Here is a 25,213-nt window from a genome sequence, read left to right on the forward strand (position 1 = left end):
GAACAAATTGACCATGTATCTGAACTAAAACACATTTTGCTCCAACTACCATAAACCTTTAAACGGATCAAAGACTTTTCAGCACAGAGAAATCTCAAGTCACTTATATTTTTTCTTATCCTTAATCCAAACATCTTGCTTCTTTCGTCCATTTCTATCTTTAAAAAGGATGGTTGAAGCCAAAGAGCGCCAATTGCGCATGTGCGATCTGAGCGCCACACACTTCCCAAACCTCACTTCAAAGAGAGTTAGATAGGGATCCGACTTAACCGGCTATGTGTTTTCAGCGGGAACAATCCTCGTGGTTTCTATGAACTGGAGTTTGCAAGCAAGTCACCGGGTGTATAGTACCTCCAGGAGTGATGTGATAATTGTTTGGCTAACTGGCCGTGTTAGTTCCGGTGGCGATATCATGCAGGAAACATTTCTCATCTGGAAATTGCTTTGTTTCACTTATATTCTAGCCTTAGTAAGACCAGTACCGGAGAAGATACCTATTGGTGAGTTGTGTTTCATTTTCGACAGGGGAAAGGGGGTGATCTGGGGGTTAATGACAGTTAACCCTTTATTGAGTTAGAAAGTTAATCAACTCGACGGTTGAAAGAATGCATCTCTTTAATTAAAATAACAGTTGGGCTTTCGGAGTTAAAAAGATTGGGAAGCGCTTATGATAGCTGTTTGACTTTTGGGAATATTCTTCAAAATATTCAATGTAAAATAATTTTTTTTTCAGTAGTTGAACATTTAATACTTGTTTTGTTTATGCTTTCGAAATAACATAGTGATTAAAAATGTTTTCGAACAATAAAATCATATATTAATTTTTTAATATCAAAAGTCGTAGAAAATTACTTCTGGAATAAGTAATTTAAGATTAATTGTTTTTATAAATTAATATTTAAAAATTTAAGTATTAAAATTAATATATTGAAATTAATATCTTAAATCGTAATTTCCTCATAAATACTTTTAAAATAATAGAAAAAATAAATTATATTACATATAAAAGACGTAATAAAATACTTCGTATATAAGTTGCTTGAAATAACAATATTTACAATAACAAAGTTAATAAAGCAGAGATCAAACAATTAACTTAGACCTCAATTATTTAAATAAAGAAGTACTAAAATAATTTATTTAAAATTTTTACATTCAAAATAATTGAGAAGAGAAAAATTAGATCTAATAAAAAATGCAGATTTTAGTTATTTTAAACATAAAAGGCGCAAAAATTTCTTGATAATAAATAATTTAATGAAAACAAGCAACAACAACATACACTCTCACACGCACACTTATAATACATACTATATATATATATATAAAAGTGAAAATGTGTTGTATTTATATACTCTATATACTGTATGCTTTACTGAAAAAAGATACCTCATAAAATTTCGGATGCGTATTTTTATTAGTCTGGATAAATTTAATTTCAATAGCATATATTTATTTTAAATTTAATTTATTTACTTTGATGAAGAAGCATAAATGTATCTTTCATGCATCGTCAAAAATGTAGAATTTATTAATATAAATGAACTTAATTTGATTGTATCTGATATACTAACTTAAATCATCTCTTTTGAATTAGTACTGAATTAAAATGAAAATTTTATTTTAAATTAGTTATACTTTTAATAGTAAAGTGTTTAAATGCTAATTGAAAATAACAAAAATGTCGTTAAAATCATTTTTAAAAATTAATCAACGGAAACAAATTACTTTTAATGCAAGCAACTTTTGTGGCACAGTTTTCCGTATAATTAACTTAAATAATCCCTTATCAAACAGAAAGTCTTTTTACAGTTTTGATGAGTTTAGATAAAAAATTTAAAGCTCAGATAATTAAATGAACATAATATTGTTTTGGGACATAGAGATCTTATCTACACTAATTTCCTGTCTCGGCATTAAGTATGTGACTTGTTTATTGTATCGAAAAAACTGCTCTTCCTTTTTCTTGTGCTTTATTTTAATTAAGATGATCCTTATACCAGGTCAAATGCTGCAATTAAAAATATATATATATATATAGAATAAATAAAATTATAGGCGATAGAAAATTCTGCTTTATAGTTTGATATCCATACAAATTAATTGAAATATTTGGGAAAGAAAAGTATTCTATGAATGATCTCTAACTTCAAATTCGATTTCCTCATTAAAGCCAAAGTTGATGATACTCCAACTAGCATCAGGGTAATTTTTTTTATTTATTTTATAACCGTCTTTGAACGGCTGAACCAATTCTGGGTTTACGACTGCTGATTTTCTACTCCGTAGTCGTGTAATTTTAAACCAATCCAGAAGACAAGGAAACTCCTGAATCAATACCCCCTGAGGCATGATTTGTTATGAGAACATCGAGGACTTTGAGACTCGACAGATTTAACGTGCATCAGTCACCACTTACTACACGGGGAGTCTTCGACCGGCAGGGATAGAACCCACGACCTCTTGGACATGGGTCCAGCGCTCTATCCAGGCCCGTCATCTGGGGCATCTATCGAATGTCATGTTAGTGTGATCTTGTGTATGTAGGTCAATCAAAACGAACCTTAAATTTAGACTAAATAAAAAGAAATGCAGAGCTTTGATGGCTTAGTTGTTAAGACACCGGACTGCTACTGTGGTGAGCTGGAGGTCCCCAATAACAACGCTAAGCCCAACTAGTATGAGATCGATGGGTTCAGATAGATGCCTGGGAAGTAAAAGTGGTCAGTGCTCAGTGCTGAACACATTGTTTCAATCATTCCATTGGTCACAAACTAGGAAAGACTTAATCCCCATGACTCTGCTGGCCCACAATGAGTTTTTGTGGAGGATCAGGATATTAAACGATCTTCCACAAACTTGCTACTTACAGCTGGAATTCTAATCATACTTTTAGTTTATTTCTACTAAAATTCTTTAATATTGATCTTCATCAACTGATCATGACTTATGGAAATCGTTTTATATTTTAAGAAATTCTAATAATTAAGTTAATGGCCTGTCTAATATCCCATTCTTTCCTGATTTTTTGGAATATTTATTAAATTTAATTATCTCATCTTGCACTCGTATTTTTATTTATATATTTTTTGTTACCAATGGAAAATTTGTATTCTAATAAACACGTTTGTTTTTATTACATTTCAAAAAGTAGTATTTTTTGAGGTATATTTTGCCTCTTATACATAAAACGCAAAGAATTGGTTTTATTTTATTTTTTTTCCATTTAATTGCTCCTTATTTTTTTTAAAAATCTCATTAATAACTCATTAATATTTATTTGTAGTTTACATTTGTGCGACGTAGTATTATTTTCTCTTAAAAAATGCCATTTTAACTATAAACTGTCAAAGACTTTTAAAAAAGTATTAAAAAGCAAAATGTGGATAAAATTGAAAATATGAAATGAATTTTCATTTCGCTGCTTACCTTGGTTAATGTCATTTATAATAATAAAAGCATAAAAAAATTTAAACCATTTGTGTAAAAATGACAGCGACTTATAACTTAAACATGTAAATGCTTCTTATATCAACTTTTGTAAAATTTAATAGTTATTAATAGTTTTTATAAAGTTAAAATGACATGTTGAAATAACATGATGTTGTGTTTTAAAAAAATGACATTCAAAATTTATTTCAAATATTTTAATGAAAAGCATTTCAGCCCTCTTAGCAATTTTCAATGTTAATATTAATCTTTTTCAGACCATTAAACTTTTACTTCCACAATATTTCCAACTTACGTTTCAAAGACTTGACAGTAGAAATGCAAATTTATAGAAAGTTCAGAGCTTTTAATTTTTGAACATACATCTAAAATAAGCATGTAACGTTATCTGTGTTTTAATTAAAGGAATGTAGTCAGAGCTATGCAGCAAACATGAAATAGTGGTACCACTACGAGAACTACCACTACGATTATTTTGCTTCAATTCTCTAGCATATAAGACTAGGCATTCTAACTTGATTCAATCTTGGGGTACCTTTTAATAGATGAAGGTAGGCATTGTAGATGGATTATATATATACATATACACCGAAGAGCCATTACATTATGATCACCCTCCATCTATAACAATGGGTTTACCCAGGTCTTCATGGTTTCTCGTCCAGAAACAATGTTTTCATGGGCATATTTGGACCCATAATCCGCATAGAACAAGCCCTGACGTCTGTAAGCTACTTGAACATAGTTGCAGACCAGGTTCAACCATTCACGGCAAAAGTTTTTCCCGCGAGGGATGGTGTTTACCAATAGGATAATGCACCCTGTGAAAAGGGTTGAATCGTCGAGGAACATTCCCGTGACTTTCAAGTCATGTCTTGGCCCCCAAATTCACCTGACCTTAATTCAATTGAGCATTTGTGGTCCTACTTGGAAAGCCAAATTCGTGCTGCCACGCTACCCCCTAGCAATATGAGGGAATTGCAGGACCAGTTGGTGAGCGCTTGGCACCAGCTACCACAGACAACCTATCAGCACCTTGAGGAATCAATGCCACGGCGGTTGCTAGCAGTTTTGAGGGTAAAAGGTGGTCCTACATGTTATAAAAGCAGGATGGTCATAAAGTAATGGCTCTTCGGTGTATATATATATATATATATATATATATATATATATATATATATATATATATATATATATATATATATATATATATATATATATATATATATATATATATATATATATATATATATATATATATATATATATATATATATATATATATATATATATATATATATATATATATATATATATATATATATATATATATATAGTCTTCGCGATTTGATATAGAGTATTTTCTGATGAAGATAAAAGCGAATTCTTCGTTAAGATAAATTTCGTGGAATTTAAAAAAATTAACAGTTTAGCTTCTAAGAATTCTAAAAATAGCAATTGATAAGATAGTGAGTAGATATGCGGCAATGTTTATTCAAATAAAACGAATTTGACTATATCGCAAAACTCAAACAATTTTATTTATTTCATAAATGAGATCAACGCGTCCAACTTTAATACGCTTCCTAATTTGAAAACAAAATGAAAAAAATAGTAAATGTTATATTTATCCTTAAAAATAGTTGATGCAAAAAGCGAGCGTACAGAAGAAATTTTCTATTTGTAATTCTTGTACATGTGTTATGAACGTGCAAGCTGCTTCTTTTTTCAAAAGAAAAAGATGTTTGGAATTTATAAATTAAGCGTTTTAGCTTCTAACAGGACTAAGAAATATAAATAAACATAAGACAGTTTTTTGTTGCTCATTGAAGTTTTTATTCGTCTGTGGAAATGTGAGTTCGAAAATGAATCAAGCCTCCTTCGTCTCAAACTCTTATTTTTGTGAAGAAGTTTAATTCAACCAGCTTTAATGCGTGATAGTATAGCTTGTGAAAGTAATAAAAAATAAAAACATTTATATAATTTAAAGTAGCAAATGTTGCAATAAATTTTAAAAATTTACGAAGCCATAAGCAAGCTGGTCGGAAATTTTTTTATTTATTTGTAGTTGATGTTATTAGTATTGTGAACATAAAGGACTGTTTATTTTTAAAAGAGTTTCTTGAAATTCAAAAAGAATAAATGCTTTAGATTCTGAAATGACAAAGAAAAAGAAAATAAGTTGAGGCAGTTTTATGGTACTCATTTAATGTTTTATTTGTCAGTGGCAATGTAGTTTGAAAAATCATTCTGCTTCAGTTGTTGACACGTGCTTCCTATTGTTTAATTTTTATTTTAATTTACTTTTTAATTAAATAATTTAATTTAGTGAAAGAATCTAAGGTCTTAAAATCTAATAAGCGATATTATAATTAATTCATGTTGCAAGGTTCTATAACACGATGACATTTCGCTCAATGCTAAATTTTTTTTCACAATTCAAATATTTTTTTTTTTATTTCTATACGTTTTTCATTTATCAATTTGCATAATTCTACACTATAAGAAAAAGGTTTCTCAATATTAAGCAAAAATTGACAAAATAACTCAGAAACAAATTTAATATTTGGAAACCTCACGTACTTATTATTGAGCATAGTGACATGCTTAAAACAGCATATACTTATTTTGAGACTACTCTCGTTTAACCCTTTCGCGCCGACTGTCACAAATACGTGACAGCAAAAAACCGTATCAATCAGGGTAAGAAGATAAAACTGGTAATCAAAGTATTTCTTTAGCAGTTTATTTGTGGGCGGAGTTATAATTTTTTGATTTATTTAATTCACCATTACTTTCTTTAAAATAAAACTATTTAGTTATACTTTGAATTAACATTGAATATATATATGATTAAACTAACAATAATTAAAATAAAAGCAAAGTAAGTCTGTCAAATTAGTAACGACTACATTTAAGTTACCGTTTTTTATTTAATTGCAACTTGATTCTGATTTTGTACGAATGCTTTTCTGAATCACCCGTCCCCAAGGGGTTAAGGAACAAATCACTCAAAATGAGTCCATGGTGTATCAATTTGAATACTATTCATTTTCCTCGCAAATGCTGTGTTGAGCATGCCGCCATACTCAATAATGAGTACATGAGGTTCGCCGTTTTAATTATACGTGTTTCGGAGCTATTTTGACACATTTTTTCACAGTTTTGAGAAGCCCTTTTTTTACAGTGAATGTTAAACTTCCTATTTGAAAATTATTCTTGAAATTCATAAACTGCTTCAAATATATAATAAAGTTTAGTAGGATTTCCGTGTGTTGATTTATACGACGTATTTTGTGTTCGATGTGTTTTCCGCTTTTCCTTATGCTTTGATGTGTCCGCACGCGTACAACTAAAACTGTTAAACTACCCTTCCGTTTTTCTTCTTTTTTATAGCCGTCATTGAACAGCCGACACAATTCTGCTAATGTTCAACTAAGTATCCTTTTATTTTGAACCAAATTCAGTAGGCTAGGGAACTTCTTGATTAAGTATTGGGAGAAATTTGCCTTCATGGATGACTTTTTGATGGAATTAACCCACATGTGCATTATATGGGGAGGTAAACCTCCAAAACCTCCCACAGTTAACCCATTACCTTCTACATCAAGAAGCCTCCAAACGGTCTTTTATAAGTAGTCCGCGCAGACTGTTTAAAAAGTGAGCCAGTTGTGCGCATGAATCCAAAACCTTTTATAAAAGTAATTGAGAGAAATTTGTGTTATATATTTGAGAATTGAATCTGTAGTGGTTGACAAGTGAATAAAGTAAACCAATAATATTCATAAATAAAATAAATTTTCAGTCATATATTTGCTACCACTTTCTTATTTTAACTATATTCTGTATTAAATGACTCGTTCGGTAAGTGAATATCCTTCACAGTGGTCTGATCGGACTACTTGCATACCTGCCAACTTTTAATCCCTTCCATTATGATTTTTCTCAGTGGTATTAAAATGGAATTAAAATTTCAATTTCAAGCAAAACAATATGTCGTTTTTGAAAAAGCTTAAGCTTACAACCATGATAGTAACACATATTTATCTATTTGCTTAGTTTCTTTAAGAATAGTGGTGATCAAAATCATTTAAAAATTAAGTTTATAAATGAAAAAATAGTATATATTTACTACCACTTTAAATATGAAAATAAAATTTTACGCCAAATGCGTAAAAGTTGGCAGGTATGTACTTGTAAAAAATCGTGTGGAGGCTTTCAGTTACAGGTGGCGTTGGTTAACCTAGCGGCAAGGGGATTCTAATCCATAACCTGATTCACCTCATTCGATGGCGAACACTATATCTCCTGCTCCGCAACTACTACTCTTTCGTGCCATGTAGCCTTCCTTCCATTCAAAATATAAATAATTATTTTTTTCATTTCAACTTTTTTTTCAATGTCATTTAGTTTACATACTCATAAAATCGAGAATAAGTATTCTTTACTTATAATTTCTTTAAAAAGAGAAATCAATAATAAATTCTTTTCATGTTGAAAATTCAGCATAAAATTGGATTCATACCATTTTTCTTTCACAAAAAAGAAAATTTTTATCCATGGCGTTACTACTTATTTTAAAACACACATTATGCCACTGATGTCGTACCATTTAGCAGAAATTGCACATTTTTGCTCTTTTGTCTAAAATAAACTCCATTTATCAACGACTATTACGGTTGACTTTATGAAATTACAATAATCAGAGAGTTCGCTTTAACAAAGAATGTAAAATCTAGAAACATTTAGCCAGAAAGATACGGAAGATGTAGGGGGATGGAAATGAGATCTGTGAGTGATGTGCAATTCGAATAACTGATGCGCTTCCCAGTTCAAAGCGGAAATGAATAAACTCATAAACTCATTTAGCTTGACTTGGATTTCTAATTTTCTTTCCTAACGTGGAATTGTGAAAAATATTTTATCTCCCGCTTAATGGAAAGGGATTTCAAATGGTTAATCGGAAATTGGAAAACCGTACTCATTTAATGAAACAGAAGAATTAGGGGTAGTTTTTGTTTTACTTTGAGAAAGTAAAGGATTTAGCAATAAATATTAAAATAAGTTTTCTAAAAAAAAGACAGAATTACGTCTATTTTCATTAAAACTTTTGAAACTCAAATTAATTGAATTAAAATTAGGCCTCATCACAACTGTCATTTAAAATTTTGCTTTTTGAAAAGCAATTTGCAATGTTTTTCAACACGTTTTGAAATTTGTATAAATATTTTAAATCTCTAGCACACTCAATGTAAAAACAAATGAATAAACAAATAAATAAAATTAAAAGGTTTATATTAATTTATAATTCCTCACAATACCTAAATCAAATTAAGCTTTGTTAAAAATCTGCATTTTATTTGTGAAATATTGAGTTATATTTTTGCCTATGTTGATATTATATATTTAGAATTGTAACATTAATAGAATCTATAGGTATTTAACTGAATGCCTCCTTGAAAGACATCATACATAATTCCTGCGATGGCTAAAAGATAAAATAATGTTTTGTTTTTGCTTTTCAAAAATGCAAAATATTTCTTGTTCTTGCATCTTTTGACTTACTTTTTTTTATGAGAGGAATACAATTCTTAGATAATGTTTTTTACTAAATGTTTTATAAATCGACATTTTTAGAAGTCTAAAATCCTCCCTTAGAACAGCTTTAGAAATTAAGCAGTTTAATGATATTAAAGATTTCACAAAATGGTTATACTGGTTGTATTTTGTTCTTATGAAATAAGATTGGTTAAACGAGATTTTAAAGCTGTTTAATTAATCGACTTTTAATAAGAGTGCATTTATTCAATTTCTATTATAAAATTATGAGTCATTGTAATTCTAATGTTTTTTGGCACTTGAAATGTTTGCAAAACTAATGGAAAATAATGGTAAAAGTAATTGAGATAAAATATAGGCTATGGATTAGGCTATAGTTTAATTACTGCAACTGTTACTATTGTTACCATTATACTGTTGCTTCATTTTACACTTTCAATTTAAATGATTACCATTACAACTATTGCGGAAAATCATCCATTAGCTATGTCCAAAGGTATATGATAGAGCACACTTAATTTTTTTAAAAAAATAAATAAATGTATAATGTGTATAAAAATAGTGACTATTTTTAAGATGTTAAAACAGCCCAAGAATATTTCATATTTATAGAAATTGAATTTTTACTTATAAAAGATATTTAAATAAAACAGCAGCCAATTGAGGTTTCAATCAAAACTCTCATGAACGGAAAAAGCTTACCAAAAAAATGTATATTAAATTGGCAAGAACGTATCTAATCATGAAACTTTTTATTTTTGTATTTCAGTTGTTGATATTTGATAAACTTTTAGCAGCAGAAAACGAAAAATACATGTTAACGATACAACCCTTAACCCTAAAAGTGATAGGTTTACGAAAACTATTTTACCGTTTCCGAACGCAACTAAAATCTTTGACAGTTAATTTCTTCACCAGCTACAGTTTTCATTGATGGTGTGCTATATGAGTACAATTTCATTTCAGAGAGTGTTACCAATTATGTTTATTCATGTAAAAAATAATTAAATTTGAATTATTATACTATTGTGCGCACACTGTCAAAACTTTAGGGTCATATTACGGTAAAATGTAACGGCATTCCAGTTGTCAGTACTTTTTTAGCGTAAAATCCATTTTCTCCGGAACGTGTTACAGAAAAAAATTATACTGTAAATTTTTCATTAATAATTACCGGAAAATTGCTGAATCAATCTACTTTTATAAATATTACTGAGAAATTACGGTAAAATATTTGACGTTAAAAATGGATTTTATGTATGATGCTACAAAACACCTTTTACAGTGCCATGGAACTGTAAAACTCAAGGGTGGATTGTTCATAATGATGCTAAAATGCATTAATGTTTTTTTTTTTTTTTCAATTTAGAAAAAAGAAGTTTTTTATATTTTCCCATTTACTGCACCCAATTCCCGGTTGATTTCGACCATAATTTATTAAAAATAAAAATTTATGCATTTAAGGGTTAAGTCAACGCCTCCTATAACTGAAAGCCTCATCACGGTTTTTTATAGGTAGTCCGACCAGACCATTGTGAAGGATATCCACTTTCCGAGCGAGTCATTTAATACAAACTTTAGTTAAAATAAGAAAGTGGTAGCAAATATATGACTAACAATTTGTTTTATTTATGAATATTATTGGTTTGAATTATTCACTTGTCAACCACTAGAGATTCAATTCTCAAATATATATGGTCAATTTCTCTCAATTACTTTTATAAGAGGCTTTGGGTTCATGCGCACAACTGGTTCACTTTTTATACAGTCTGCGCGGACTACTTATAAAAGACCGTGTGGAGGCTTTTTGATGTAGGAGGTGATGGTTAAGTCCGCCTTCGAAAGTGTTAATTTCTTATCACACGAAGGAGTCGCATTAAGATTAAGGATGCAATATTACTCACAGCAGGAGACATTATGATGTAATTTTCTGCGAAAAACTATTAACATTACCCACCATTTGCTCACATATTACTTCCATCCTTTTTGTCGCCCCTGAAACATCAATCAACATTAGTCGTCAATTCTCTAAATCCCGAATATAAACAAAGAGGTAAGGTTACTGTTATCTATATAATAAGTAGCAATCAATAAATTTTAAGAATAAGTATTAAGACTTTTTTTCATAATGTAATATATTTCGTGAATAATGTAGTTGTTAGTTAACTTTTAACTCATGAATTATTTCTTGATTCCTTGATAACATTTTTATTAAAAACGGAAATTAATTCATTTTAAGTTAGCTTTTTTTCGTTTAGAGTTTTCTAAATGGTAGAACTAAAAGATTTTTCAACAATGCCGATGCAATTAAGAGAGTTTAGACATAATTTACTGTCATGTTTAAAGCATAGGTATGGAAGAAAAGGAATATTCATGCATTCATGATCCTGAAAATATTTACTTTACGTCAAAACGTCTTCACAACCTGTTTTAAATCAATTTTTTTTTATCACTTTTGTTCTTTAAATACTGATTTCAAGGATGAAGGATTTATTTTCCTTAATTTGCCTTTTTTTGTTTGCTTTCATTTCTGTTTGTAAGCTAAATATATTCTCATACTGCATTTATCTTTTTTACATTAAATATGCATCATCAAAACTCCCTTTTTCTTTTTGCCATTTAAGCTCTAAATTTTGCTATGAAATCTTCAAGTCTAATCCAAAACTCTAAATATATTTTTTTTTCTTATAAAACCTATAAAAAGATTTTGAGAATGTTTCAATTGCAACGCACCTTAATAATCAAGTAGAATCATCTTTATTTAATATTTCACTCAAATAATACCTTAATTTCTGCTCTTCAAAAATTTATTTACACTTTGAAAGTAAAATTTTTAGATAAACGTATTGCTTTTGTAGCCGAAAGTTAGTTAAATATAGCAATTATTATTAGAGAAATAAACATTTTTTGTCAGATTTCCTAATTAATTAGATAATTATAGTGTTTATTGTTAGCAGGGTAAACTGACCTGGGAAGGAACAATTAAGCTTCGCTTGCTTTTTAACAAGTCATATTAACTTCAAAATTCGTAATTTTAGTTAAAAGACAGTGTCAACATATTTGTTGATAATTGCAAATTATGTAAAAAATTGTAGTAGAAAACTTACATAACATTGTTTTAAAGTTTTGGAGGTTCAAATAACAAGTAGTAAGAAGACCAAGCGAAGGAGCAGCTCATACCATCAGTGAATGAACACCCAGTAAAGGAACACTTAATTTTGGTCATTTTGTAATGCTCTTTATGAATTTATAAACCATGCAAATATTTAAAAACAAGCCTATTTTTGAAATTATAACATATAAATACTCGAAAAATGTTAACTTTTTTTTGTAATCATGAAATGAAAATTGAAGTGTCAACATATTAACACTTACTGTTCATTCACTAAGAACTCTATGCCCAGTAAAGGAGCATGCCTGTTCCCTCACTGGTTAGAAGTTGTTTTTCGTATTTTTAACATACTTTTGATGCGGAACGTCACTAAAGAAACAAGAAAATTAAAATTTATCTTTTATTTTCATTAACTTAGAAAAAAACCAGGTAAAGGAACACTTGTTCCTTCACTGGTTTTTCATCGTTTGGTGATCCAGTGAATAAACACCGTCTTATCTCAGTACTTTATTATGCTATGATGCTTAAAAAAATAAAACGTAACTTCAATAACTATATTTTGAATTCTCCTTTTCACAGTGAGAAAAATTAAACTAATACATGCAACTAATTCCACTTCAAACATATCAATACGAACACTCACCTTATAATGTTTTCAAAGAAACAAGGTGTTGCAGAGATAATAACAAATTAAAAATTTTTTCCAGAGAAGTCTATTTGACCAGGTAACCCAAAACATTGCTAGATGACTTCCTATTGTTTGGCAGTAAGCTATTGTTACCAATCAATCTAACGAAAAACTTTCAAATTCTTATTTTTAATTTATATATATGAAATGTTCCTTCACTGGGTAGTGTTCCTTCACGGGTTGGTTTACCCTAGTACCTTATACTTTTATACTACACCCAAAGAAAGTTTTAATGTTTCACACCCAATGTAATAGGATTGAATGGTGTTAGAAACTATGTTTTAGTTTAATCAAAAAGGAATTTAAATAAGGAAACGCGAAATAAAGAGAGAAGATCAATAAAAAATTCAAAGGTCTTGAATTGTATTTTTACTTATAAAGTGAAGAACAATGATTTTTTTTTTCAAAATTTAAGTAATATTATGTCCTTATAAGTGTAACTGTCTAACATATGCATCATATTTTGTTTCATTCATATCTTTATTACTGATTATTTCTAGACTCTTTTCGCAATAATTGTCTAGACTCTAGTTAAAGTGACGAAAAGCCCTCTCTTATTAATAGTTTTTTCTTCATATATATTTTCATAAATTTTACAAGAATGAATGATAGAGCAATTAACAATTACAAGTTTTGTTCTTTGGAATAATTTTTATTCAAACATATTTTTTTTATTTTAAAATGATTTTGTTGAAAAATAAAAAAGCTGAATTCCCAGAACTATCGAAATTAATTTTGATTAGCTATTGAATTCTGTTCTTTTTACTCAAAACGAAAAAATATTTTTTTCCTCCACTATTTGATTTGATAAATTTATTTTATTTGTTTAAAAGTACCAAACTTCATCGAGGGTGAAAACTTTAAAAACGAAAGTGCAATACAAAGATAATTGCTCGAAGAAAAAGCTTTAATTAAATAATTTCCTATTTCCTTTATTGAGCATTTAATTATATTCGTTTAAAAAAAACATTACTTCTGAAAGCATTTTATTTCCGAAATATTTTTTTTATTTCCAAAAATATAAAATTTCAACAAATTCGAAAATCCTAATTCCGATCATTGCTCGTTTTGTGAATTTAAGCATTTGTATACTTATTAATTTTAATGAAGGTATTGATCTAAAATATTCCCTCCCTCTGACCTAAGTAATACGAATCTCTGTAATAATTTATTTCGTTATTTGAGAAGCTACCTCATCCTCACTCTGTTTCGAAAAAGATTAAAAAATCAGCGTTCAAAAACTATTTTTCGCAGTATAATTATTTTTAATAATAAAAAACCGGTTCAAGTGTTATTTTTATACTCTGTTCGGCAGTAAACTGCAAACTTGCTGTAATTTTGTTAAGAAGTGAAGTTGAAGTTGGTATCAAGTCAATATTCAACATAGTTTAAAAATTCATCATATTATTGTTCTACTAGCAGCCTTTTACTAAGGATCAGAGTTAACAGAATTATTAGTAGAATTGCACTTGTAACTGTAATCTTCTGCAAATTTGCTAAAAACTTATTCCAGAACATCATGTGAGCAGGCTTTATGCTTGACTAGTAGATTTCAGTTCTGCTCTTTAGCAGAAAATAGAATTCAACCCGTCATCATATTAAACTAGCATGATAGTAGGATTTGACTAGGAGTGTTTTTATTTTTAACTTTTTTAAAAAATGTCATATCTTAGCAAATTTTAGTTAAACTCGCAGCAAAATTACTTCGCAAGAATGTAACAACTGTTTTGCTACGAAGTATTGGAAATAAATCCTACCGAAATCTGTGGATGTACCACAACCCTTCCAAACCACATAGCTATACTACATCAATTAAAAGAAGGATTGCAAAAATGTACGTTGTAGAATAAATAAGTAACATACAAGTAGACTTATTGTTGTTGCTTATCCATTTAATCTGACATGTGTCAGATAAGCTCCAGGACTCCACTGATGACAAGAAAATCTGCAACAAAAAGATACTGTAAGATCTACCTTAAAAAAGTTCAAGGAAAACCAGAATATGTCCCGGTGCATGTGGTTGAACGAAACATTTTTAGCAAGTAGGGAAGATCGTTATGCATCCCTCAAAAGTAAGGCACTTAAGATGATCACTTGCAAATCTGGGCAAAGTAGTCTGGGCTCTTCGGTCGCTTTTATGTTCAACAGGGTACCAGGGAATGTCCTATGATACCAGTGGTGTATAGGTGATATGCGCCACAATAGATTAATCTTGAATCTTTCAATGGAACAGAGTTCCATATAAATAAGTGAGGAGCCAATGGCTGTTTCTCTCCTGTCTCCTTCAAATTGACTTATTAATCAGTGATTGCTTGAAATATCTAACTGTTTTAAATTTTGTTGCTAAGAAATCCAGTCCGAATTGCTTCAATTCTAAATACCGTTGCTGTATAGATGTCCATTGTAATTTGAGATTATGTACATGTGTATGAAGTATTTTTTGAGATGTATTATATTTTCAAAGTATAAGTTTAGTCGACAAAATGTCTTTTACAGTGTTCCATATGTTTAAGTTTCAAAATTGTGTCTGGACCGAAACTTAGTCCATAGTGTACCTTTAGCTTGCCTACTTCTGATATACAGAGTTGAAATTGCGAATTAGTACATTACGTAACGCAATTATGCGTAAGGAACTGCAATTGCAAAGGCGAAATCCCACGCTGCTGTTCTGAGTGCAAACTTGCATTTCATATCAATTGAACTGTGCAGTACATTCAACAGAATGAAGTATATTATTACAGCAATGAATTCCGGGTATCACAGAAAGAACGCTTATAATTGCATCAAAGATCTGAAAGATAAACTATTCAGATCAAAGCTATAAAGGAACAAAAGAAGATATTTCCTGGAACCGAATCCAATTTTCGACTACGTAATGAGATCTTAAGACTTCATTCTAATTTTTCATATTCTCATTCTTAATGAAATTCATGCATTGGGAATTCGTTCTGAATGGTAATTTTCCATTCCGCAGTAATGATTTGAAATGAGATTTTATTCAGCTCACATAAGCCATTAAGCTTCTTTTGATATAAATTTTTGTTATGAACTGAAGAACATCTCAAAAAGAATACATATTGAAAAGTTTGATTTACTAAAGCGCTCTTTAACCAGCATTTTTGCAATAACTTAATTTTATATTTTGGAAATACTTCTAAAGGAAATTGCGCTACTTTATTGCTCATATTTGAGCAATATTATTATTATTTTGATTTTATTCTGCTTATTTTAGTGACATCAGTTACTGTTTTAACAATACATTAGAAGGAATAACATACTTGGAGTATTACTTAGACTTGGAGTATTTTCGCAATAAGCACACTGAGAAAAAAGTATGATCGAAACTACAAGAATATTGTTACATTTAACGTGTTTCTGGCTCTATTGTAACATCAAAAAGCTCGATAAATTTTAAAGAAATGCTTTGGTAAGGATTTTAGTTAAATTAATTATAAAATATAGATGAATATAGGATTAAATCTGTTAATATGAAATATAATCTGAGATAAAATCTGGTATCTGTGCCGAAATTTGGTAGTTTTATCATGGTTCTTTAGAACATGGCATGAAAACCATTGTTTTGGTTAAATATAATTCTCAGTTTTGTATGTTTTTATTAAAAGCTTGGCAATAAGAACTATTATTTTGAAAATCAGTATATGGCGTAAACAGTTACCATAGGAATGGAAGTATTACCAAATAAAAGTTTCTAAATATCACTTTTTTTTTCTTTTTTCTTTTTTTTACAAGAAATGTCATTGCCATGCTGTACTGTAATTTTACTTGATTTATACACTCCGTGCATCTGGTTCTTTGAAACAAAACGTAAAAGAATTAAAAGTAAAGAAACAATTCATAAATAATTTAAAATAATCTTAATAAATCCACAATTTTGACTTTACATAAGGTTTTGGATTCGCGTCCCAAATTGCTTGATAAAGCATTATATATAGAGCATAAATAGTGCCTAATGATTTATAAAAAGGGAAAACAATGAAAAGAATCATAATATTTATCAAACATGCTTATATCAAAATATAACTAGTGAATTTGCAATGATTTTATTTCTTGGTTATTACATTGTTTGATAATATACTGTTTGACAATACACTGTTACGAAATTCTCGGAAAAAATATTTAATTAACAATTTATTTACTTGTTATTTAACCATATTAAAACAAAACCGTCAAATAACCATAAATAAGATCGCATACAAACAGTTTACTGTGCGAAAATCCGTTTGCTAACTACCTTGACCTAATACGGTAAAACAATCAGAATTTTATAGCACCAACTAGGCCTGCCTAATAAACCCCCATAGTTCCTTGCAGCTAGGTGCATATTACAGCCTAGAGAGGTGTAATCTGTTAAATTCATGACCGACAGAACTGAGGTTCGAGTTCCAGCGTTGACACTACGATATTTCCTCCATTGTCACACAGGATGAGTTTCCTGTGTCTTACAGTTCCCGATTTGTGACTCTGGATTATTAGAAAATGATATTCTCGTTCACGCATAAAGCACCATAAAGCTGCTTAACACAAAAAAGTCTAGTATCTCCCGTCTCTTGCAAAAGTTAAAATAACTACATAAACTAATAAAACCACAATCCACGGTTCATTTAATAAATCACAACTTAACCACTATTTAACTCAAATGCCCATTACCTAAATAAAAGCCTTGTTCCAATTCCCAGTTAATTTTTTTTTCATGGTTTTTAAATACTTGCTAGTTGTAAATGGTTATGGTTTTTTAACCATACTGGTTGTAAACGGTTTCAAAACCGTAAAGATAAAAAAAAATTTCTTTACGTTACGTGACGTTAAATTAGAGGGACAAACTGCTGCCAGCTATTTTATCGCAATTTCAGAAAGAAAATTTTAGCAGTGTATTATTCTTTGGCATAAATAGCGCCTAATGAAGCAACGGGTAATAAAACTTAAAAAAAAAACATTCTTAGTTTTTATCAATCATGCTTATATAGTTAGGTAGTTAGCAATGACTTTATTTATTAATAGTTAAGTCTTTTGATAATATGTAGTTTTAAGTTTCTCCTTATAGTAATTCTTGGAGTATAAATAACGTCTGATAAATATACGATAAATAAAAAAAATTTCAAAAAAAATATTTATACTATAAACCACGCATATATCAACACATGAAGTGAATTAGCAATGATTTTATTGCTTGCTTGTTAAATCGTTTGATAAAAATAGTTTTATATTTCTTGCTAATAGCACGAAAAATTTGTCTAGCAGCTAATTTTTATCGATAGAGTAAAATGTCTATCATTTTTTTAAATACAGTAAACATAAGTTTTAAAAACATTTTTATACCGATACATTTTATATATGTAGATACATTAAGCATTGCGTGAGAGAAATTTCAAAATGTATCTAACCACTCCTTCCGTAGCACAAATACTTTTTTATGGAAAACATGCACTTAAATTTTCCATCATGCAAATGGATGGTAAGTGAGATAGCAAGAGATTTCATATTTAATCGAATTTCTCGATGTATTGATTTTTATACGGGGATTGGGTGCACGTTAATGATATTCCGAGGCATTTAGAAATATGATCCCATTCAGTATACGAAATGAAGGTACTAAACTGAGTTGATGGTTTTAAGATGAAGCTTAAGATAAGGTAGCGCAGAAGTTAACAAAGTACCAACCATGAGTAAAGGAGGTGTGGAAAATTAAAATAAATTATTTAGGGAAATATTTTTGAAAAGACTTATCACTGGCTTATATTTATATTTTAAGCGTATTATGGATTAAAAATTTTAAGTGATGATCTTACGTTTCAAAAAATTTCAGAGTTAGAAAATAAAGCAATAGCAGAAATCAGCTTGCAAAATATATTTTTAATTGAATTGATCAAGATGGCAAATAGAACTCTAAGTACAACAGCAAATCAAACTACATTTTAATTGCTAAAAGTGCTTTAATTTACCAGAAAGTCAACTTCAACCAATTTAAAAGTTTACCTGCAAGAAATGGGCTTTCATTTACGCGTATTTACTTGTTTATCTGTATATAACTCCAACACTGCAAAAAACTCAAGTGTTCAACGTCAAAAATGGTCCAACTTAAACACACCAGAGTGGTGTCCCATTAAGTTTTCCATTTCTCCGAGAACCAAGGATTGTTTTTGGAGTAGTAAAGCGCCGAAAATCTTCTTTCAGTCCACTTAGAGCAGCTACCAATATTGTTTTTCAATACCACTAAAATTTATAATTTCTGTAAGGCATGATACACATAAGTATCAGTGAAGCTATTTTAATGATACAATGAATAGTAAAAATCCTTAATTTAGTTTTTCATACATACAATATTTCTTAAAATAAAATTAGTTTCTAAATCAAACATGCACACAACGTAGAGGAAATATTAATATGAATTTGAATTACGCTTAAAAAAGTCAAAGTGAATAAAAGTCAAAGATTATAAAATTATTTAATATAATTCACATATTTTTGTAAAACTGATGCAAGCGCAAATATCTTTATTATACAGCAAAATTGACGTTAAGATCGGTTACTAATTGACGTCAATGGTTATTAATTGACGTTAAGATTAAACAACACTCTATAAAGTGTGTATGAACGCTCTATTCGGTATTTACTTTAAGTGAAATAATCATTCACACAATTATTAGTTTTGTTAATTGTTAGTTTTTAACACCAAATTCTTATATTACACCACATTTTTCTCTATAGTATAGGAATAAGTCAATTATTGGAAAACATTAGTCAATTATTGGAAAAAAGTAAAATTTCATTATTTTTAAAAGTCGCATTTTAAAACTTCGACTGTTTATATTTGAAAATATAAAAAAAAAAAATTCAAATACATGCACTTTCAAAGAAAAAACTTCTTGGGAAGCAATTTCTTTTATCTAGCACTTTACGTCAAATCGTTCCGTGCAATATAAAAAGCAGATTGTTCCACAATACAACAATTATATCATCTAAGTACATTGATATCCAAATTCATGAATTAGTTCATTAATGTAATTCAGTATAATTTATATACACATATATATATATATATATATATATATATATATATATATATATATATATATATATATATATATATATATATATATATATATATATATATATATATATATATATATATATATATATATATATATATATATATATATATATATATATATATATATATATATATATATATATATATATATATATATATATATATATATATATATATATATATATATATATATATATAAACACAAATAATAAAATAAAATAAAAAAGAAAACTATAAATGGGGAAAAACCAACAGTCTTCCTCAGAACACATCTATTGGTATAATTTAATGCGTTATTTCTGAATAAAGATAAATTATCCTTAGATTAAAATTATTCTTTATCATGTCGATATCGCAAAAATAATTTTTTGATGAGAAGGAGCATGAAATAAAAGAAAGCAGTAACCAAACTTACCGGCGTGTAAGAAATGCGGTGTAGGTTTAGAAGTAATATACTAATTAAACAGTTAACAAAATTTGCAATGAGGTAAAATCTTTAAAGTTATGCTTATAGCTTGAATCGAATAAAATGAAATTCGAATACATATATTGTTGTTGTTGTAGTTAATTTACGTCGCACTAGAGCTGCACAATGGGCTATTGGCGACGGTCTAGGAAACATCCCTGAGGATGATCCGAAGACATGCCATCACAATTTTGATCCTCTGCAGAGGGGATGGCACCCCCGCTTCGGTAGCCCGAAGGAAGATTCGTTTACGGTTGAACAGTTTAACGAGGACCAATACCACACACCCTCGGTCCCTACGCAGACTAATCCAAGCGGTCACCCATCCGCACACTGACCACAGCCATGGATGCTTGACTTTGGTGATCTGCTGGGAACCGTGTCTTAACGATCAGTCCACTACGGGATTCGAATATATATAGGTATATATATATATGTATATATATATATATATATATATATATATATATATATATATATATATATATATATATATATACATATATATATATACATATATATATATATATATATATATATATATATATATATATATATATATATATATATATATATATATATATATATATATATATATAATTTATTCCCGTATTGCCTGATACCGCTTTAATTAATAGCTCACAATTTACTATAGTAAGACTTTAGGAGAAAGCAGGAAGTCGACTAATGGAACACTCACTCGTAATTTAGATGAAATCTCTGTCATTTGAATGATTCCACGAAATCGTTTATTTCTGAAAATGCCCTGTCTAGATAGTCATTTGTTGTAATGAATTTATGCAGACATAATGTTTTACTCATTAGAATTACATATGTCGAAAGTGCGTTACCTGTGTTTACTATTAATATTATATAGTGAATTAATTCACATATATTGCTTTTTTAGCTTTGGATGTTCCGTAAATTGAAACGTGAGTTCCTAACAGTATTTACACATATAATTTTTTGTCATATGTCCCATATATATTCCCATACATAATATTATAATTATAGAAATTAAACTACTTGTCATTTGAAGACCATTTTTAAATCATTCGTTTTAGTTTCAACTGTACTGATTTGAAGATCCTCAATCAATTGTCTAAAAATCTTTTGAGGGTTTTCCTCTTAGTTTGGTAAAAAATTTATAGCTGTAAAAATGAGTAATAATAATGATAGAATTTCTAGAGAAGACCAGTTGCCTTTTACGAACAAAATAATTATGCCCATGAATAATTTGTTGACACAAACGGAAAGAAAATTCGTCCCAAGGTCAAAACTCTGCTCACTAATTTAAGAAAATAATGTATAAAAGTATTGCGTTTTGAGAAATTTGATTATTGTGAGTTTTGTTATTAATATAACATTAAAAAATATAACATTAAAGATTAAAGATATCATTTGAGATTTAGCAGTAGCGAAGCATCAAAGGATTTTACCAATGTTTGACATCTAAAAGCAATTTATATTTGCCTATGAAAAATTCATATTTATCTTAAAAATAATTCTTACAAATAGAAGTTCTTATTTACGCTTTCAAAGTATGATTCAATGTATGCTTAGGAGATTGAATTTGCAATGTTGAAAGGGTACCTTTGATGTTTACTGCGGGGTTCGGTCCATTACTAAGCTTTGTTACTAAGATCATACTAAGATCCGTTACTAAGATCATAGGTTGAAAAGAAAATTACGCATATGGATGCATTGCATAAATTACCCGAAACATCAAGCCACGCTGATTTTTTGCATAGCTTGCAACAACGCAATAGATTATTGTGTAAAGAGATTTTACTAATCATTCTGATTACAGAATATAGAATTATATTCTTACATACAATCTCTATTATAACCATGTCTCGATGTCATTCCAGTGTCGCGTCATTCCCACGTTGCGTCAAAACATTGAAAGTGTTTTGTTTCACCCGTTAAAATCAAACGATATATTAAAAACTATATATTACAGAACATAGAATTAATTATATTGCTACAATCTCTATTGGAATCATGCCTCTAACGAACTTTTTTTCAGTTATCAAAGTCAATCATTCCAGCATCGCGCCATTCCCACGTTGCGTCAAAACATTCAGAGTGTTTTGTTTCACCCGTTAAGGACAAATTATATGTTAAAAAGTGTATTTTGATTTAAAAGAAAAGAATTTAGATAGTTCCATATGAGTAAATGCTTCTTTTTCTAGCAATGAAAATGCTAATTAGATACGTCTAATTTAGATTTATTTTTCCCCAATAATCGGTTTTATTTTTGTATTAATACAGTAATTAATATGTAATTGGTATTAGTATGTATAATTGTGTATTAATATGTAATTGGTATTAATATATATAATTGTGTATTAACCAGTTAACGCCCAGCGTCATATATTTAGGACAGTTCCTTTTTTCAAAGACATTAATTGTGGTGGAAAACTTTTTTCAGCATTTCCATTCATCTGGGTGAATTAAAAGATTCTCAGATACCAGAATGACTTAGCTATTTCTGATTAGATCTAGAATTATAAGGAGCAAGTACTTTTTGATCTGTCAAAGACTTTTTAAATGCCCCAACAGTAGAAAAACCAATTAATTTCGATAATATATTATACCACTTTTTCTATAAAACCACTTCTTGTATCATTTCAATATATAAATTCGGGACAAAACGGTAAAATATGTATAATTGTGTATTAATATGTAATTGGTATTAATATGCATAATTTTGTATTAATATGTAATTGGTATTATTATGTATAATTGTGTATTAATATGTAATTGGTATTAACATTTAAAAAAAATTATTTAATAAATGCTAATATAAATGCATACAAAAAATACTCTTTAATCAAAAATAGGATAATAAAAATAAATAATTTAAGGAAAATAATTTTGAATTAATACACTCGTAATTACAAAACTATTAACTGAACAAAAAACATAACATTTTTCGTTTATTTTTTGTGACCTAGTCTTGTTTTTCAACCCCATTTCAATAAGAACGTCGAGAAATATTTGTACGTGATAAGTTTTATTGTTACTTCTGATTACTTTTTGCCCAATAACGATTCAAACAATCTCTCTTTGTAAGCTACTTTTCCATTTTCGAATAAAAGTTTCAGAGATGAGTTTTCTTATCATGCCGAAAGAGACTTTTTTTCTATTTTGCAAATGGGTTTTTTTTTTTGGTCTCTTGCTTTGTGGTCGCCTCTAGAACTCAAAAAAATTATATCATTAGGCAAGTAATTGCTATTTCAAAGACTTTTTGTACTGTGTAGTCTTAAAAGTTTCTCCAATTGATTATTGTGTAACAAAAAAAGATATGAAAATAAAATGATTGGGAAGGAGAAGCTTTAAAATGTATTAAAAATTAAAATGCACTTTTTGAAGCGACTATTTTAATAAACAGTTGTATTAAATTTGTACGCATAAAATTAAAATTGTTTTGAAGGAAAAGCGTATGAGGGAGTTTGGTGGAGATTGAGTTAAAAAGTTGTGAATTAAATGTAATCATTGGAAATTTAAACATAACCGCTAATGTAGTAGTAAAATATGTAAAAATATAAGCATGGCAAGATAAAATCTAAAAATATAATCATAATTAATTTACTAAAATATATGGAGAGTCAATAAGTTCTTCTACATTGGTTTATCTGACAATTGAACTACCTTTTCTTAGAAAATTTTAATTATAAATGAACTGAAACACTGTTGGTTTTTTAATGAAACTGGTATACCTTATAATCACCAAAGGGTACCTTGCAATAAAATCTAATTGGAGTTATTAAGTACCTACTAAAATACCTTAGGTGCGCTGGCCTCTCCAGTCTTCCAACGAAAAGAAGAATATTCTGGAAAACTTACCACACTTTATAGTAAAGACATTTCAGATGAAAAAAATAAATAAAAAAAGACCTATTTCTGGTAGTAAAAACCAAAAAATTGCACAATATTTAAAAACTTCAATTGGTAATTTTTCGTTCATATAATAATGCTTCACTGGAAGTTCTGGTTTTCAAAATTATGCATCTTATTTCCACACATATAGCAGAATTTTTTTTTTTAAAGAAACTGAAAAGTTAATTAAACCGAATAAATGTTTATTAAACCATGACGTAAGGTATCATAATAAAATTACCAAATTTTACCACATTTATTGAATTTTACCATATATTTTAAAACAAAATTTTACCAAATTTTATTATAAAATAATATTATACGAAAAAAACAAATTATATTTTAAAAAAATATATTCTATTGTTAATTTTACCAAAATGACTACGGAAGAGTTGTGGTAAAAATTATCGTGCTTTTTTATGTACCCATGGAGCCAGAAACACGGTATATTTTTTTTTCTGAGTGTAGATATTTTAAAGGAAACTGTTTGTTTAAATAATACTTTTTACGTTTAGAATTCCTTAAACTTCCATAATGCAATATAGCATGAATTTTTGTTTTCTAAAACTATATCCTACTGTAGAATGTAGGAAATGAAAGAAACAAAGTTAACGATAGATTAAAAGAATAACTTTATGTTAATGAAACTAATATTTTCTTTCTTTTCAAAGTTTATCTCTAATATTTCTCTACAAATATTGATTGAAAGGTGCAGAAAGAAACAAAAATCGTTTAAAAGTCAGTCAAGCGGAATGAGATAATGAATTCCATTTTCTAGATCGCTTCTGACTGTTGCCAGTTATTCGAAATTCATTTTCATCTTTTGAATTCGAAAGTCAAAATTAAATTAGAAAAAGTGAAAACCTTCATAAATGATTTGCGGCATGTCGAAATTAAATAACGAGTAAACATGAGGGCAGTCATTATAAGAATTTTGCAATTTTATAATTCAATTCCCAGCGAGAAAAATGTTCTTTTCCGTGA

At 28.7% G+C, this 25,213-nt stretch overlaps 1 protein-coding gene across 2 annotated transcripts in view; it reads left to right on the forward strand.

Annotated features, from left to right (window-relative positions):
* The first annotated feature begins 225 nt into the window (after nt 1-225).
* The window catches only part of LOC107436206 (glutamate receptor 1-like), a 147,221-nt gene continuing 122,233 nt past the window's right edge, over nt 226-25,213 (forward strand). For both annotated transcript variants that reach the window (XM_016047817.4, XM_071188134.2), the window contains exon 1: nt 226-500. In XM_016047817.4, the coding sequence (XP_015903303.3) occupies nt 311-500 (190 nt within the window). In that variant the 5' untranslated portion in view covers nt 226-310. The remainder of the gene's footprint in view (nt 501-25,213) is intronic.

The sequence above is a fragment of the Parasteatoda tepidariorum genome, chromosome 12 (genome assembly GCF_982258835.1).
Source record: "Parasteatoda tepidariorum strain Cologne lab strain chromosome 12, Ptep-v5.0, whole genome shotgun sequence".
In the NCBI taxonomy this organism is placed as follows: domain Eukaryota; kingdom Metazoa; phylum Arthropoda; class Arachnida; order Araneae; family Theridiidae; genus Parasteatoda; species Parasteatoda tepidariorum.